The sequence below is a fragment of the Puma concolor genome, chromosome B4, assembly GCF_028749965.1.
Source record: "Puma concolor isolate L17-30 chromosome B4, mPumCon1.1.hap2, whole genome shotgun sequence".
Taxonomy (NCBI): domain Eukaryota; kingdom Metazoa; phylum Chordata; class Mammalia; order Carnivora; family Felidae; genus Puma; species Puma concolor.
Genome location: NC_141673.1, coordinates 18,204,511 through 18,220,220, shown reverse-complemented (window position 1 = coordinate 18,220,220; position 15,710 = coordinate 18,204,511). Strand labels below are relative to the sequence as shown.

Below are 15,710 nucleotides of genomic sequence, written 5' to 3'. Positions count from 1 at the left end.
CTTTGCACTTCTCCACGAACTCTTCATGATAGAAATGTTCACAGTTGTGTTTGTAGTCTTTAGGGACAAAAAGATAAGTTTTAATGTCTTAGATTTGTTTCACATTTTCCATTACATGTGGTTATGATAAATGCCCAGGAAGATGTCTCCCCTTCTGCATCTGTATCACCTTCTGTCTGTGTTGGTACCATGTTTCACAGCCCATCACATATTCTAGTGAAAGCAAACAATAGGCAAGCAATTTAATCTTCCTAAAGCTATTCATATATGGAATCCTATTAGGATTTCAAGTTATTTCATGACCTCAGAATAACAAGGGCAAAAAAATAAAAAATAAAAACTGTATTTGCAAGGCGCCTGGGTGGCTCAGTCAGTTAAGTGCCTGACTCTTGCTTTTCACTCAGGTCACGATCTCATGGTTCGTGAGATAGAGCCCTGAGTTGGGCTCTGCACTGACAGCACGGAGCCTGCTTGGGATTCTCCCTCTCTCTCTGCCTCTCTCTCTCTGCCCCTCCCCTACCTGTGTATGCTCTCTCCCCTCAAAATAAGTAAACTTAAAAAAAAACAAAAACTAGATTTGCTACATACATCCCCTCATCTTTTTAGATTGTTAACTAAGCATGAAGTTACCTAATTCAATCTTGTGGCAAACGTTTATATGTCTAACCATGGCAGGGGCTGGGAGAGCAGGGTGTATTTTTAGGACAAGATGCCCTGATCCAATGACAACCATGGGTAGAAGTGTAACTCTGCCATTGGGCAAGCCTGTTAAACTCTCTGGTAAAATAACGGGCAGGGCCAGACACTTGGATCTCTCAGAGATTCCTTCCAGTTTCAATTTACCGTAATTCTAAACTCACAGTTTAATTAAAGTCAAGGTGTTCTGGACTGCCAAAATGCCCTCTGTCTCTGGAGACATTTAGATCCCCCAAAGTTTGTTTTTGCTTTTGTTTTAATGGAGGGAGGCTGTTATGCAGGAAAACGAACACCAGGTAGGCTAACGTGGTAGGTTCTGAAGATACTCACCTTACCTTGGACCTCCATACTTAACTGGACTGCCCTTTGGTTCAGGTTAGAGCCAAACAGACCTGGAAATCCTACAGTCTGGCCAAAGTCAGCTTCAAATTTCAAGATCTTAGACAGAATTGGGAACGATCCCACAGTCTAATGGGTCTCTTGAGGTGAACTTGAACCTCACCCACTAATCTCAAGTACTTCCAAGGACCTCAGAAGTGTTTCTAAGAGTGAAGAGTATGAACCAAATAGCTCTATATTGTCTTATAATAACCACCAGCTTCCCAAGTGGCCTTTTGCTACCCACCACCCACTCCCATCAGATTTTGGAACTACCTGGGTGATTAAAGGGTATCAAAGATACAAAAGAAAAATAATGTAGCGATTCTTTCTAAAGCCTTTTTTAAAATAATTCATCCATTCTGTAACTTCTAATTCACACATTTAGTCCATATATCATACATTCAAAACTAAAGTCTAAAGCAAGCTAATTTTTCAGTAATGACTAAAATCAAAGGCAAAGGAGAATACTATGGAGACCCGACCTGTCTCTAACCCAAATACACAGACAGGCTTGATTCTTAAACACATTAGTAAATATTAATCTACATAATGCAGTTCAGATTGAGATTAGTCACTAATAGTGACATAAAGAATACCACCATTAACCATATTTCAAGCTTTGGCCAAAAGCATATATCCTTCCAGCACTCGTGTGTGGTTATTCGTTTTTATTAGCTTTATTTGCTCTGTGCCTAATATGCATTAGGCACTGTTTTTAGGTATTTTACACACATTATTACTCTCAAGGTGGCTAATGTTAACCCATTATACACAAGAAGAGACTAAGGCTTACCAATACTGCCATTTGCTCAAGGTCACACACAGCTAGGAACTGAAAAATCTGAGATCTGAGAACATGTCTGTCCTTAGACATTCTAAAACCCCAACCTTGTAGTAAACATTCAGGATAGTTTTTGACACTCAACACGCATTCACCTACTCTAGTTTCAGTAACAGCCCCAGCTTATCATTTGGTATCCCATCCTGTCCCAACTCTCCATTCATGTTATTCCAGTGGGTCTAACTCTACCTCCAGCTCCAAGGTGACATATGACCCAGGATTAGCCAATCAGAGCGTCACACTCTCGTGGCACCAGTGATTAAGTCAGATACAAGCATATGGTCTCAGGCTAATCAGGGACAGAAAGACTCAGTGATAGGTCTCTCAACCATTTCTGCTGGACTTGAATTTAGAGCTGATACAGCCACCTTCCTTCCATGGTGGAGGAGCCGAGGAACTGAAGCAGCATCAGACAGCAGAGCCATGCTGAGAAATAATAGAACACCAGGGCTTGGTAACATCATTGGAGCCACTGGTTGAAGCCTGAGCTGAACCAGACCTAATCCTGGGCTTTAAACTTATATAACCTAGGGGCGCCTGGGTGGCGCAGTCGGTTAAGCGTCCGACTTCAGCCAGGTCACGATCTTGCGGTCCGTGAGTTCGAGCCCCGCGTCGGGCTCTGGGCTGATGGCTCAGAGCCTGGAGCCTGTTTCCGACTCTCTGTCTCCCTCTCTCTCTGACCCTCCCCCGTTCATGCTCTGTCTCTCCCTGTCCCAAAAATAAATAAACATTGAAAAAAAAATTAAAAAAAAAAAAAAACTTATATAACCTAATAAATCCCTTTTTCGTTAAAGTCAGTTTGAGTCACCCGCAACCCAAAAAGTTATGACTGACACAGCATTCTTTTCTAGGACTCCAAAATGATTTGGCTTGTAGGCAGAGTTGATGGGCACAGGTGGGATTTCACCACCCCCTTCCTCCCCACCAACGCTGCATTTGAATGACTTTAGGTGAGTCAACTCTGTCCCTTCAGTTTACCACAAATCCACCTGCTCCCTACCATAAGGACTACGGCCTGCCTGGCCCCCCAAAAGCATTTGGGAATGTACCACCTGCCATCACGTTGCAAGCCCACATTAATTGGGCCTTTACAACGGTACTTCATAACCTTTTTTGGATCATTGGGTCATTGAACCTTCTGAGAATCTGATCAAAGACACAGGCCATCTCCGTACCCCCACCTCCTGCAAAACACACATATACGTGTAAACATTCTAATTTTTTTAAATATAATTTTAAGGGCAGCACAGATCCCTCCCAAAGTCTGTCTAGGTGAAAGACCTCTGCCATTCTCTAATATTGCTCTTCCCCTTTTATTCTGTATGTGTCCATGAGTCACTACTTTCAAAAATAAATGTAATCACTTCATTTAGAGGCAGAATGGCAAGCTGTGCTTATCAAACTTTAATGGGTATGCAACTTACCTGGTCATCTTATTAAAAGGCAGACTTTTGGGGCGCCTGGGTGGCGCAGTCGGTTAAGCGTCCGACTTCAGCCAGGTCACGATCTCGCGGTCCGTGAGTTTGAGCCCCGCGTCGGGCTCTGGGCTGATGGCTCAGAGCCTGGAGCCTGTTTCCGATTCTGTGTCTCCCTCTCTCTCTGCCCCTCCCCCGTTCATGCTCTGTCTCTCTCTGTCCCAAAAATAAAAATAAAAAACGTTGAAAAAAAAAAAAATTTAAAAGGCAGACTCTTATTCAGTAGACCTGGAATGCATTTCTAAAAAGCTCCTAGGTGATGCTCAGTGCCGGTCCATGGATTACTGAGTGGTAAGGTTGAAAGAAAATGAGGGGGGGATTTCGGAGTCAAAATGCCCTGGGTTCAAATCCCAGAATGATCCCTCGCTAATGATGTGATATCAGGGAAGTCACTTAACTGCCATACAGCAGCTTTCATTTGCTCATCTGTAAAACAGGATTTATAGTGCTTACCTTGCAGGGCTAAATCTTGAAGATTAAATGTGAAAACATACAAAAGGCACCCAAAAATTAATAAAAGCTCTCTTCCCTTTAAATAGGGGTTTCTCAGCCTTGACATTATTGACATTTCAGGTTGGAAAACCTTTCTTATGGGGGGCTGTTATGTCTGCTGTAAGATGTGTGGCAGTTTCCCTGACCTCCACCCATTAGGACACCGGGACCATCCCCTGGCTCTGATGCCAGAATGTCTTCAGATTTGGCCCAAATGCCCCGCAGGGAACGACGAGCCCTGATCGAGACGCTCTGCTCCAGATCTACCACATTAACTGCCAAATATTTTAGGTCGTCTCAGAGCTCCTGAACTTCCTCAACAGTCTTCCATGACCCCTCATTTGCTCTTATTTTCCATTTCAAAAATCTCCAAATGGAGAAATGCATGTTACAGGAATATGGTAACGATTTTAAAGGTTTAAGGAATATGTTCAGTTGTTTAAAGTTCCTCTTACAAAGAAGACATAACAAAACATATTAGCCTTATGTTGATAATAGACTTAGCTCTCTCAGTAGTTACTAACCTGTATTTCTGATCATTAAAGTGGCTGGGTAAAGTTGTTCTATCACAACTGACCAGTCCTTGAAAACCAGGTCCCCCAACTCGTGGAGATCTTTATAAAATCGGACACGGAGCCCTTTGCTAATAATCTTGGCCTTAAGCTTTCCAATCCTTAATTTTTCCTCATCAGTCAGCAGAGATCCCGAGGACAGCCCCTCCTTTTCCTCATCTAAAGTCTTCAGCAGCATGGTTCCAGTCCTAAAGTAAAAATACTGAAATGGAGACTCATTCAGAAATGCTGCTTGGATGACCTCAAACTCCGTCAAACTGTAGTTGGGATTCTCCAGGACCCAAGGATAACCATTTTTTGCAGCAACGTAGAGGTTCTGTTCTACCGTGGATAAACTGAACAAGTCAGTCACTCTGGAGAGCATTAGAGGCACATGATCAGGGAGGAAGTCCCTGTACGTCTGACCCAGCATGCAGATGAAGAAAGGAAAACAGCTGTTCACATAGTCGAGACAGAGCTTCAGATACCAGGAGTGGAGACAAGAATGCTGTCTGAACAGGTTGGAGGGTGAGGGTGGCGGGGCCTTCAACGCTGACCACCTCAGGTCCACGGCTTTGAAATACGTGCCCCGGGAATTGCAGAGTTCGTTAAGCTGAGGAAAGATGTAGTCGGCCAGAAAGTCTCTCTCTTCTTGAAAATCACTCAGAGTCGAGCAGATGTAAGGCTGAATGGGTTTCTGGGGCTTTAAAACAAATTGGGCATACCTGTCTACATGTGCCTTCTGGCTCATTTCACTTTGCTCAGGGGATGACATCGTGTTTAAAATGTAACAATTATCCTGGCACAGTTGCCGACCTCCGCTGCTTCTAAGAATTCCTCCTAATTGTGTTTGCTACAAACACTCTGAAAACTTTCCCCCAAAGGGTTTCTTTCTTACTGACATGCGACGATGAGAGGTGCCAACCAACGGACAGATCAGAGTTGAAAATCCAGTTTAAGTTAGGACTGAAAAAGAAAAAAAAACAAGAATGTTCATTTTAGGATTAAAGGAAGTTCACATTTCCCCTGTTCTCCCCCAAAGCTTTTGCTGAAGAGCTGAGAGCCCAGAGGTGAGCAGGCCCTGGACACGAGGCCCCACCCACTGCCACTTCTGCCCCCTGTGAATTTGCAGATTATGCAAGGGACTTCCTGAGAGGGTGAAAAGGAAGACAAATGCAGAAAATGAGCCTAATGCATCTAGGAGCAGACTTACTCAAGACCACTGACCAAGACCAGAAGCAAGAATGCAAATAGGTTATGAAGTTGAGGTCAGGACAAGAGGAAGAAATCAAAGTGTCACAAGGCCCAACACCAGTAGTGCACCCGGCATCTGAGAGACAAGGAAGTCAGGATCAAAGGCCTTGACAGAGTTCTGAGATTTTTTTTTTTTATCTTAAGTTGAGCAGGCTCACATGAACTCCAACCACCTACGTGAGCTGGGAATTCAATTCCACTGAGCCAATGATAAAACACACGCCCTCCAACAACGATGTAGATATGCGTGCACCCCGCTGAGAAGCAAAAAGTTAAATAAAAACGACCTCGTTTCATGAGCATTTTCTTAATGCAAACTCATTTCCATATGAAACTTTGCTTTTTGGGTTATGTTTTTTGCCTTCACCTGTGGAAAAACATCGTGTAATCATGTATAGGCCAATTTTTCATCAGGATCATCTGACAAGAATAATGCAGTGCTTTTTTAAAAAGTGTTAACCCTTTTGCTTTTAATTGTTACAATAGCTCAATAATAGATAATATTGCCACCATACTTTACAGATGAAGAAACGGAAGTTCAAATAGGATAAGCATGTCCAAAGTCACTTGGCTAGTGCGTGGATAGCCAGGATCTAAACACAGGTTAGCCTGACTCCAGAACACATATATTATAGTGCCTCCATATTATAGAGATCATGAAATACCGTAAATCAATGAGTGGGAAATACCTATGCAATAAATGATATTGTAATAACAAGTGGCAATTTGAAAAGAAAAATTAATTTAAGCCATACTCTCACACTACTGTACCAAAAAAAAAAAAAAAAAAAGTTATCCAAAATGACAGAATAGGCGTCATAAGTGCTTTATTAACAGACTTCTCTCTTGCCATGTAGGAGGCTAAAATTAAATTGTCAGCCCTTGCAAATATCCACCTTCTCCTAGGTCCGTGCAATCAGAGGTCATTTCTATTTTGGTCTCTACCATGTCCCCAACACCTAGCATAATAATTGGTCCAGAGTGGGTGATAGGTAAGTATTTGTCGAATGATAGAATTTAACATAATTTCCAAATTAAAAGAAAACATTATTGAATATTTGTCAAACCGGGAGAGGACTTCTAAAACTTACAAGCTATAGAAGAAATCACCAAAAAAATAAACAGATATAGTTACATTTTGAAAAGACATAAAAGGTAATCAATGGGCTGTAAAAAATATTTTCCACAAATAAATTTATCTTTACTCTAAAAAAAATACTGACATCCTAGTAGACATATAAGCAAAAGACACAAATAGATAAAAAGAAAAACAATGCAAGAATACATATAAACGCATATGCAACCTTGCTAGAATTTTTTTTTTATGTTTAAAGCAATGATACAGATTTTTAAGTATAGGTATATAAACATTGGTGAAACTTTTATCTCACATATAGCTATGGAACTGTAAACTGGTAATTTCCGAAAGCGATTGGAAGGTATATTTAGAAGACAAGTGACAGTATATTTCAAAATATATTAAAGCGTTTACAATGTTTGACTCAATGATTCCACTTTCTGGGAATCACTCCAAGGAACTAATCGAAATAGTGAAAAACTATAGCCATTAAGATGTTCATTATAGGGGCGCCTGGGTGGCTCAGTCGGTTACGCAGCCGACTTCGGCTCAGGTCACGATCTCACGGTCGGTGAGTTCGAGCCCCGCGTCGGGCTCTGGGCTGATGGCTCAGAGCCTGGAGCCTGCTTCCGATTAAAAAAAAAAAAAAAAAAAAAAAAAAAGATGTTCATTATATTGTTTCTGACAGGAAAAATGGTAAAAGAAAGAAAGCAAACTAAATGGTCTTTGCCAAGGGACTAGCTAAGAGGATAAAAGTACGACCATGGATGGCAGGTTGTGTGTCTGTTAAAAAGACAGTTATGGACTTCTGCTTGTAGCCATAATAGAACGAGAGGGACTAGACTTATCTATCTTCTTCAGAAAATTAGAAAACTGACAAAACACATTAAATAGCTTTTTTCAGTTATTAGACTTCAGGCAGTATGGGAGCGTAAAGCCTAAGGGAACTAGAGTATATCAGAAAAAGTCTGGGGTACCTGGATGGCTCAAATCTCATGGTTCATGGATTTGAGCCCCCGAGTTGGGCTTTGCACTGACAGTGTGGAGCCTGCTTCGGATTCTCTGTCTCCCTCTCTGCCCCTCCCTCGCTCGCACATAAACTCTCTCTCTCTCTCAAAAATACACAAAAAAGGGGCGCCTGGGTGGCGCAGTCGGTTAAGCGTCCGACTTCAGCCAGGTCACGATCTCGCGGTCCGTGAGTTCGAGCCCCGCGTCAGGCTCTGGGCTGATGGCTTGGAGCCTGGAGCCTGTTTCCGATTCTGTGTCTCCCTCTCTCTCTGCCCCTCCCCCGTTCATGCTCTGTCTCTCTCTGTCCCAAAAATAAATAAAAAACATTGAAAAAAAAAATTAAAAAAAAAAATACACAAAAAAGAAAAAAGAAAAAGTAGACTTCAGAACAAAGAGTATTACTAAGAATAGAGAGTGACGTTACATGATGATAAAGGAGTCCACCAAAAAGACCTAACAATCTTAAGAGTGTATGCACTTAACGACAGAGCTCCAAAATACACAAAGCAAAAACTGGCAGAAAGAAGAAACAGACAAACCCTTAATATAGTCAGAGATTCAACATTCTTCTCTCACTAATCGATAGTTCAAGAAGATAAATAATCTGTAAGGATACAAAAGATCTGAAAAACACCATCAAACAACCTGACATTTTTTTTTTTAATATTTCCCCCAACAACAGCAGAATACTGATTCTTCTCAAGTGCACGTAGAACAAGCACCAAGATAGATCATATGCTAGGCCAGGGGTCAGCAAACTACAGACCGGAAGTTAAAGCCCATCTGTTAACCTGTTTTTATAGAGAACATTCTATTGGAACACAGCCATTCCCATTCATATATATTTCATGCTATAACAGCAGAGTTGAGAAGTTGAGCCTGTGAGGAGGTTTTGAGTATAAAGTCTGAAATATTTTCTATCTGGCGCTCTATTTTTATTTTATTTTATTATTGTTTATTTATTTTTGGGAGATAAATAGAGAAAGCAAGCAGGAGAGGCACAGAGAGACAGGGAGACAGAGAATCCGAAGCAGGCTCCACACTGTCAGTGCAAAGCCCAGCATAGGCCTCTAACCCACGAACCGTGAGATCATGACCTGAGCCAAAGTTGGATGCTCAACCGAATGAGCCATGCAGGCACCCCTCTTTCTGGCCCTTTAAACGATGTTTGCCAACCTCCATTCTATGCCATAAACCAAAACTCAACAAATCTGAAAGAACTGAAATCATATAAAGTACACTCTTTAACCACCATGGAATTGAATTAGAAACTAATAACAGAAAGATACCTAAAAAATTCACAAGTTTTGGGAATTACACACTACATTTCTAATTGTAAACTCATGGGTGGAAGAGAAGAAAATTAGAGCAGTGATAGAAATCAGTAAGAAGGCATCGCTTGCCTAGTGGAGGGGCAGGGGACGGAAATAACTTGGAAGAGTCACAAGGGAACTCTTTAGGGCAATGGGAATGTTCTATATCTTAATTATAGTGGTGATTAGGTAGAGGCATTCATCAAAATTCATCAACTGAACATTTAAAATGGGTGCGTTTAGTGGTGCCTGGGTGGCTCAGTCCGTTGAGTGTCTGACTTCAGTTCAGGTCATGATCTCATGGCTCTTGGTTTGGGCTCAGGTCATGATCTCCTGCTTCGTGAATATGAGCCCCTCATTGGGCTCTCTGCTGTCAGCGCAGAGCCTACTTCTCATCCTCTGTCCCCCTCTCTGCCCCACCCCCACTCACGTGCGTGCTCATTCTCTCTCAAAAATAAAAACATTTTTTAAAAATGGGTGCATCTAAATTTTATGTAATTTATACTGAAATAAGTTTAATTCTTAAAAAAATCTGAGAACTAGCAAGAGGAAAATATTTATAATGGTTGGGTGAAAAGGCAAGAAAAAAAGCGTAGGCCATAATAACAACAGTGTCAACAAAATGCAGCTAAGTATGGGAAACAGCACACTACAGAGGTGAACGAAAGCTCTAAGCTCAGAAGACCGATTCCCTGGATTCAGGTTCTTATAGTAAGTTTCTCAATTTCACCATGCTTCAGTGTCCTCATCTGCAAAATAGGAATGACAGGATCCATATCATAAAATACTAGAGAAGATCAAACAAGTTATTAGATGCAAAATGCTACAAACAGTGTCTGTAACAAATATCCAATGAATGTTAACTATTATTATCAGAAGAAATGCACATGAGGGAAAAACAGAAAAGAAAAATGATATGGTAGCTGTGTTAGAATGGCTAATTATGGCAGATTGCAGCATATCTATTTCTCTAATCAAAATGACTGTACTCTTACCTCTGGGCTGCCATCCAGGGACATGCCATCCAGACGGAGGAAGACCCAGAAACGTCGGGGCCACGTGAGCCAGGGCCACATGAGCCAGGGGCACGTGAGCCACGGCCACGGCAGTCTCACAGCACCAGAAGCACCCAGGAGGCCAGGGTAATGCTGGTGGCATGCATCACCACGGGACCAACTTTGACAAATATCACCCAGGTTACTTTGGGAAAGTTGGCATGAGGCATCACCACTTAAAGAGCTTCTGCCCAACTGTCAACCTTGACAAACTGTGGACCTTGGGCAGTGAGCAGACATGGGTAAATGCTGCCAAAAAGAAAACAAGACAGGAGCTGCTCCTATCATTGATGTGATGCGATGGCGCTACTACAAAGTTTTGGGGAAAGGAAAGCTCCCAAAACATGGTGCCTGCCATCTTGAAGGCACCATGGGGGGAGGTACATTCAATGCTAACAAGTGCTTTTCCAAAAAAGAAAAAAAAAAAGGCTGTGAATTATAGCTATATTATTTTATAATTAAATTTTTAAATTAAAAAAATCTCTAGAGACCCCTGGGCTGGCTCATTTGGTGGAGCGTGTGACTCTTGGTCTTGAGGTTATGGGTTCAAGCCCCACCTTAGGTGTAAAGATTGCTTAAAAATAAAATCCTAAAATAAAAGAAAATAAAAATAACAATCTCCAGGGGCGCCTGGGTGGCTCAGTCCATTTAGCACTGGACTTGGGGACTTCAGCTTAGGTCATCATCTTGTGGTTCTTGAGTTTGAGCCCTACATCAGGCTCTCTGCTGTCAGCATGGAGCCACTTCACATCCTGTCTCCCTCTCTCTGTCCCTCCTTTGCATCTTGTGTCTCTCTCAAAAATAAATAAACTTAAAATAATAATAATAATCATCATCATCATCATCTCCACATCTTGCTCCAGAACTGCTAATAAAGAGCCTTCCCAGTTTTTGCCAAAATAGGGGATTAATGGAGCGGGGAGGGGGAGTAGAGGAGACCTAAATGGAAGGAGTCATTTTTGAGTGGAAAGAAGATATAGAAAAGTAAGATGTGACTTTTAATTTTACTTTAAGGCAATTTAAGTCAAAAAACTTTTAACTAGAAACTTCATTATTACCATAAGTGGAAAACCCTTATCATATGCCACAAATAGATAGTAGCCATAAAAATAAATGCATTAAAAAACAGTGTGAAAAAATTCTAGTTAGATACACTTCTCTTTTTATTGAAAAGGTAGATTAACATGTACTTATTAGAGAGACATTTAAGACAAACTTGTACCAAATTAACTTTCTCTTGGCAGAATCAAAAAGATTGAAGCAGAATTGAAAGGTCCAATATCTACACCAGGAAATGAAAGTTATTTAATATCTGTCCCTGGCCCATCTGACAGCAGCAAGGGGGATCATGGTGGATACACTCTAGAAGTTGAGCATGAATTTTGGAGTCATATAAACCCTGCCTCAAACTGACTCTGTCACTAGGACCTGCACCTGTAAATCTGGAAATGATGACCACACCCATGTGACAGGGTTAAATGAGACTTTGCATAATAAGCACCTGATAAGCTTTTTTTTTTAATAAAAATTTGTTTTAACACTTCTTTTTTTTTTTTTTTAATTTTTTTTTTTTTTCAACGTTTATTTATTTTTTGGGACAGAGAGAGACAGAGCATGAATGGGGGAGGGGCAGAGAGAGAGGGAGACACAGAATCGGAAACAGGCTCCAGGCTCTGAGCCATCAGCCCAGAGCCTGACGCGGGGCTCGAACTCACGGACCGTGAGATCGTGACCTGGCTGAAGTTGGATGCTTAACCGACTGCGCCACCCAGGCGCCCCTGTTTTAACACTTCTTTAAAAAAATTTATGTTTATTTATTCTTGAGACAGACAGAGCACAAGTGGGGGAGGGGCAGAGAGAGAAGGAGACACAGAATCTGAAGCAGGCTCCAGGCTCTGAGCTGCCAGCATAGAGCCTGACGTGGGGCTCGAACCCACAAACTGTGAGATCATGACCTGAGCCAAAGTCAGACGCTCAACCGACTGAGCCACCCAGGCGCCCCTTAGCACTTATAAAATGGACCTCTCATAATATCCTTACTTAAGATTTCTTAAGCAAGTTATCACTGTTTTATATTTTGTAATCTACAAGGTACATACTAAGCCCTCAATGTTTGCTATTCCTATTGTTGTCAAAGTTAATATTACCTTTATAACATGTTTGCCTTCGTATTTTGTGATACAGCAGCCTCAACAGTATTACTCCATGGATCACTGCACTTTATAACTAAAAGTTATGAGAATATCTATTAACTGGTCAGAAATTCCTCTGACCTTTTACAGAAATTTCTCTCAATATTTTAAGGCTTAGAAATTTCTATATTCAAATTACCTAACTTTGGTAATTTTACCCTTGACAGCCCCAGATTTTTTTAAGCTTCTTATGCTTAAAATGTCCATTGGTGGGAATGTAAATTGGTACAACTATTCTAGGGGGCAATTTTTAGTATCAAAATCCTTTTAAAACATGTCATATTTTTTACCAAGCATTCCAATTTTTTTTTTTAGAGAGATAGAAAATGCAAGACGCCCCAAGCATTTCCAATTTTAAAAATTCATTTTGTATATAAAGATTTATCTATAAGGATTTTCGTTGCAGCAATATTTATGATGGTTTAAAATTGGTAAAAAACTAAAGGTCTAACAACAATAAATCAAACAATTACAGCACAGTCATGACACGAGACAATGTTAATCCATTAAAAGACACCTTGTAAAAATATTTACATGGGAAACTGTTTACCACATATTGACAAGTGAAAAAGAAATTTCCAAAAATAGTATTATTGGGTGATCCCCATTTAATTTAAAAATATATGTTAGGGGCGCCTGGGTGGCTCAGTCAGTTAAGAGGCTGACTTCGGCTCAGGTCACGATCTCGCGGTCCGTGAGTTCGAGCCCCACGTCGGGCTCTGTGCTGACAGCTCGGAGCCTGGAGCCTGTTTCAGATTCTGTGTCTCCCTCTCTCTCTGACCCTCCCCCATTCATGCTCTGTCTCTCTCTGTCTCAAAAATAAATAAACGTTAAAAAATATATACATATATGTTAGATTTTGGGGTACCTGAGTGGCTCAGTCAGTTAAGCATATGACTTTTGATTTCACTCAGGTCATGATCTCACAACTGATTCTCTCAAGATTCTCTATCTCTCCCTTTCCCTCTCCCTCTCTCCCCTCCCTTATACATTCTCTCTCTCTCTCTCTCTCTCTCTCTCTCCTCCTTTCTCAAAAAAATAAATAAATAAAAATACATGTCAAATTTCAACACAGACACCAACATGCTAGTAGTGATCTAGCTCATTAATGCATACAGGTTATTTCAATTTTCTTCCTTGACCTTTCTTTTTAATTTTCAATCTTTTTTATAATGCACATTCATGGCTGTTGAAATCTTAACACAATAAAATTTCCTTTTTTAAAAAAAGCCCTCAAACTCTTCCCAGTAGTCAAGAGGTGGCTAGAACAATGTAAGAAATGTTTAAAGGGCGCCTGAGTGGCTCAGTTGGTTAAGCATCCAAGTTCAGCTCAGGTCATGATCTCAGGGCTTGTGGACTAGAGCCCGGGGTGGGGCTCTGTGCTGACGGCTCAGAATCTGGAGCCTGCTTCAGATTCTGTGTCTCCCTCTCTCTCTGCTCCTCCCCCCTCCACCGCCTCTCAAAAATAAAGAAACATTAAAATTTTTTTTAAAAAATAAATGTTTAAAATATGAGTTCTACTTTGTTCTGCCAATACCGAACTCTGGGACTTCATCTAAGTTCTCAGAACCACAAATTTCCTAAGCTTTTTTTTTTATTTTTTATTTTTAAAGGGGATGTGCAGGGGGGAGGTTTGATATGGGAGCATAAATTGGTATAGCCTTTTCTCAGAGGAATTAGTAAATACTCATAGAATTTTGAATGTATATACACTTTGATCTAACTATTCCAAACTATATATTTATCCTCCAGACAAACACACACGAACACAAAACCTTGTGCATGTTAAAGCATTCTCTGCAGCACTAATCGTGGTAACAACAAAAGCTGGAAACAATACCAATGCCTATCAAACAGGACAGCAGATTGGGGCACCTGGGTGGCTCAGTCGGTAAAGCGGCCGACTTCAGCTGAGGTCATGATCTTGCGGTCTGTGAGTTCGAGCCCCGCGTTGGGCTCTGTGCTGACAGCTCAGAGCCTGGAGCCTGTTTCAGATTCTGTGTCTCCCTCTCTCTCTGACCCTCCCCTGTTCATGCTTTGTCTCTCTCTGTCTCAAAAATAAATAAATGTTTAAAAAAAATTTAAAAAGAAAACAAAAAAAAAAACAGGACAGCAGATTTAAAAAGGAATGAGATATCTGAGATGTATTAAATAGAATAAGCTAATGTGTATTGTTCCCTTTGTTTTTTAAAAAATAAAAAATTTCATCTTTAATTTAACCACACACGTACTTTTGCACAAATACACACAAATTTTTGGCAGGATGCATAAGGAACCTCTATCAGTAATGACTTCTAGAGAATGGGAATGAGGAGGTGGGAAGAATCTAGAACTTTTACCTTTGACCTTATACTTTTCTGTACCAACTGGGCATTTTTTTACACCATGAGAATATAATAGTTTTATCATTTAAAACTGAAAGGGAGGGGCGCCTGGGTGGCCCAGTTGGTTGAGCGTCCGACTTCCGCTCAGGTCATGACCTCACAGTCTGTGAGTTCAAGCCCCGCATCGGGCTCTGTGCTGATGGCTCAGAGCCTGGAGCCTGCTTCCAATTCTGTGTCTCCCTCTCTCTCTGCCCCTTCCCTGCTCATGCTCTGTCTCTCTCTGTCTCAAAAATAAATAAAAACATTAAGGAAAAAAATTTTTTTTAAATAAATAAAACTGAAAGGGAGAGTTGTAGAATAACATGATTTCCAAGATTCCTTCCAGCTCTAAAACTCTATTTAGTCCTAACATAAATTATCAACATGTATGATTGGATCATGCAAAATATCAACTTACCACAAATTAAAATTTAACAAATATTATTTGAAATTCAATTCCTCTTATTTTCTGCTAGTGTCCAAAGTCAATAAAAGACATTGGGTGGATATTTTTTAACTGACCTATTTTTATTAAGCAAACTCTAGGGAGATGTTTGTTTTTAATTAATAGAAAAGGGGTACCTGGGTAGCTCAGTCAGTTGAGCATCTGACTCTTGATTTCGGCTCAGGTCATGATCCCAGGGTCATGGGATCGAGCCTGTGTTGGTCTCTGTGCAGAGCATGGAACCTGCTTAAGATTCTCTCTCTCTCTCTCTCTCTCTCTCTCTCTCTCTCTGTCCTTCTGCCCTTCTCCCATTCATATTTTCTCTCTGAAAAAAAAAAAAAAAGAAAATATGAACTACAAGATTATGGGTGAATTTAATTTAAACAGGTTTAGGGATGCCTGGGTGGCTCAGTCGGTTAAGTGTCCAACTTCAGCTCAGGTCATGATCTCACAGTCCATAAGTTCAAGCCCTGCGTTGGTCTCTGTGCTGACAGCTCAGACCCTGGAGCCTGCTTTGGATTCCGTATCTCCCTCTCTCTCTCTCTGCCACTCCCCTGCTCTGTCAC

General features: G+C 40.9%; 1 protein-coding gene, 1 long non-coding RNA gene and 1 other non-coding gene across 3 annotated transcripts in view; all 3 read right to left on the bottom strand.

Moving 5' to 3' along the window:
* The window catches only part of LOC147578942 (putative tetratricopeptide repeat protein 41), a 77,581-nt gene that overhangs the window by 55,681 nt on the left and 6,190 nt on the right, over positions 1-15,710 (bottom strand). Inside the window, 2 exon segments of the mRNA XM_086712503.1 lie at positions 1-57; positions 4,410-5,402. Coding sequence (XP_086568629.1) covers positions 1-57; positions 4,410-5,211 — 859 coding nt within the window. The 5' untranslated portion in view covers positions 5,212-5,402.
* On the bottom strand, positions 1,731-3,365 carry LOC147578944 (uncharacterized). The gene is made up of 2 exons (XR_015253087.1): positions 2,688-3,365; positions 1,731-2,445 (listed from the first exon to the last, which is right to left on the bottom strand). It is a non-coding gene; the product is annotated as an uncharacterized LOC147578944 (long non-coding RNA).
* Positions 12,057-12,141, bottom strand: TRNAQ-UUG (transfer RNA glutamine (anticodon UUG)). Its single transcript has one exon. It is a non-coding gene; the product is annotated as a tRNA-Gln (tRNA).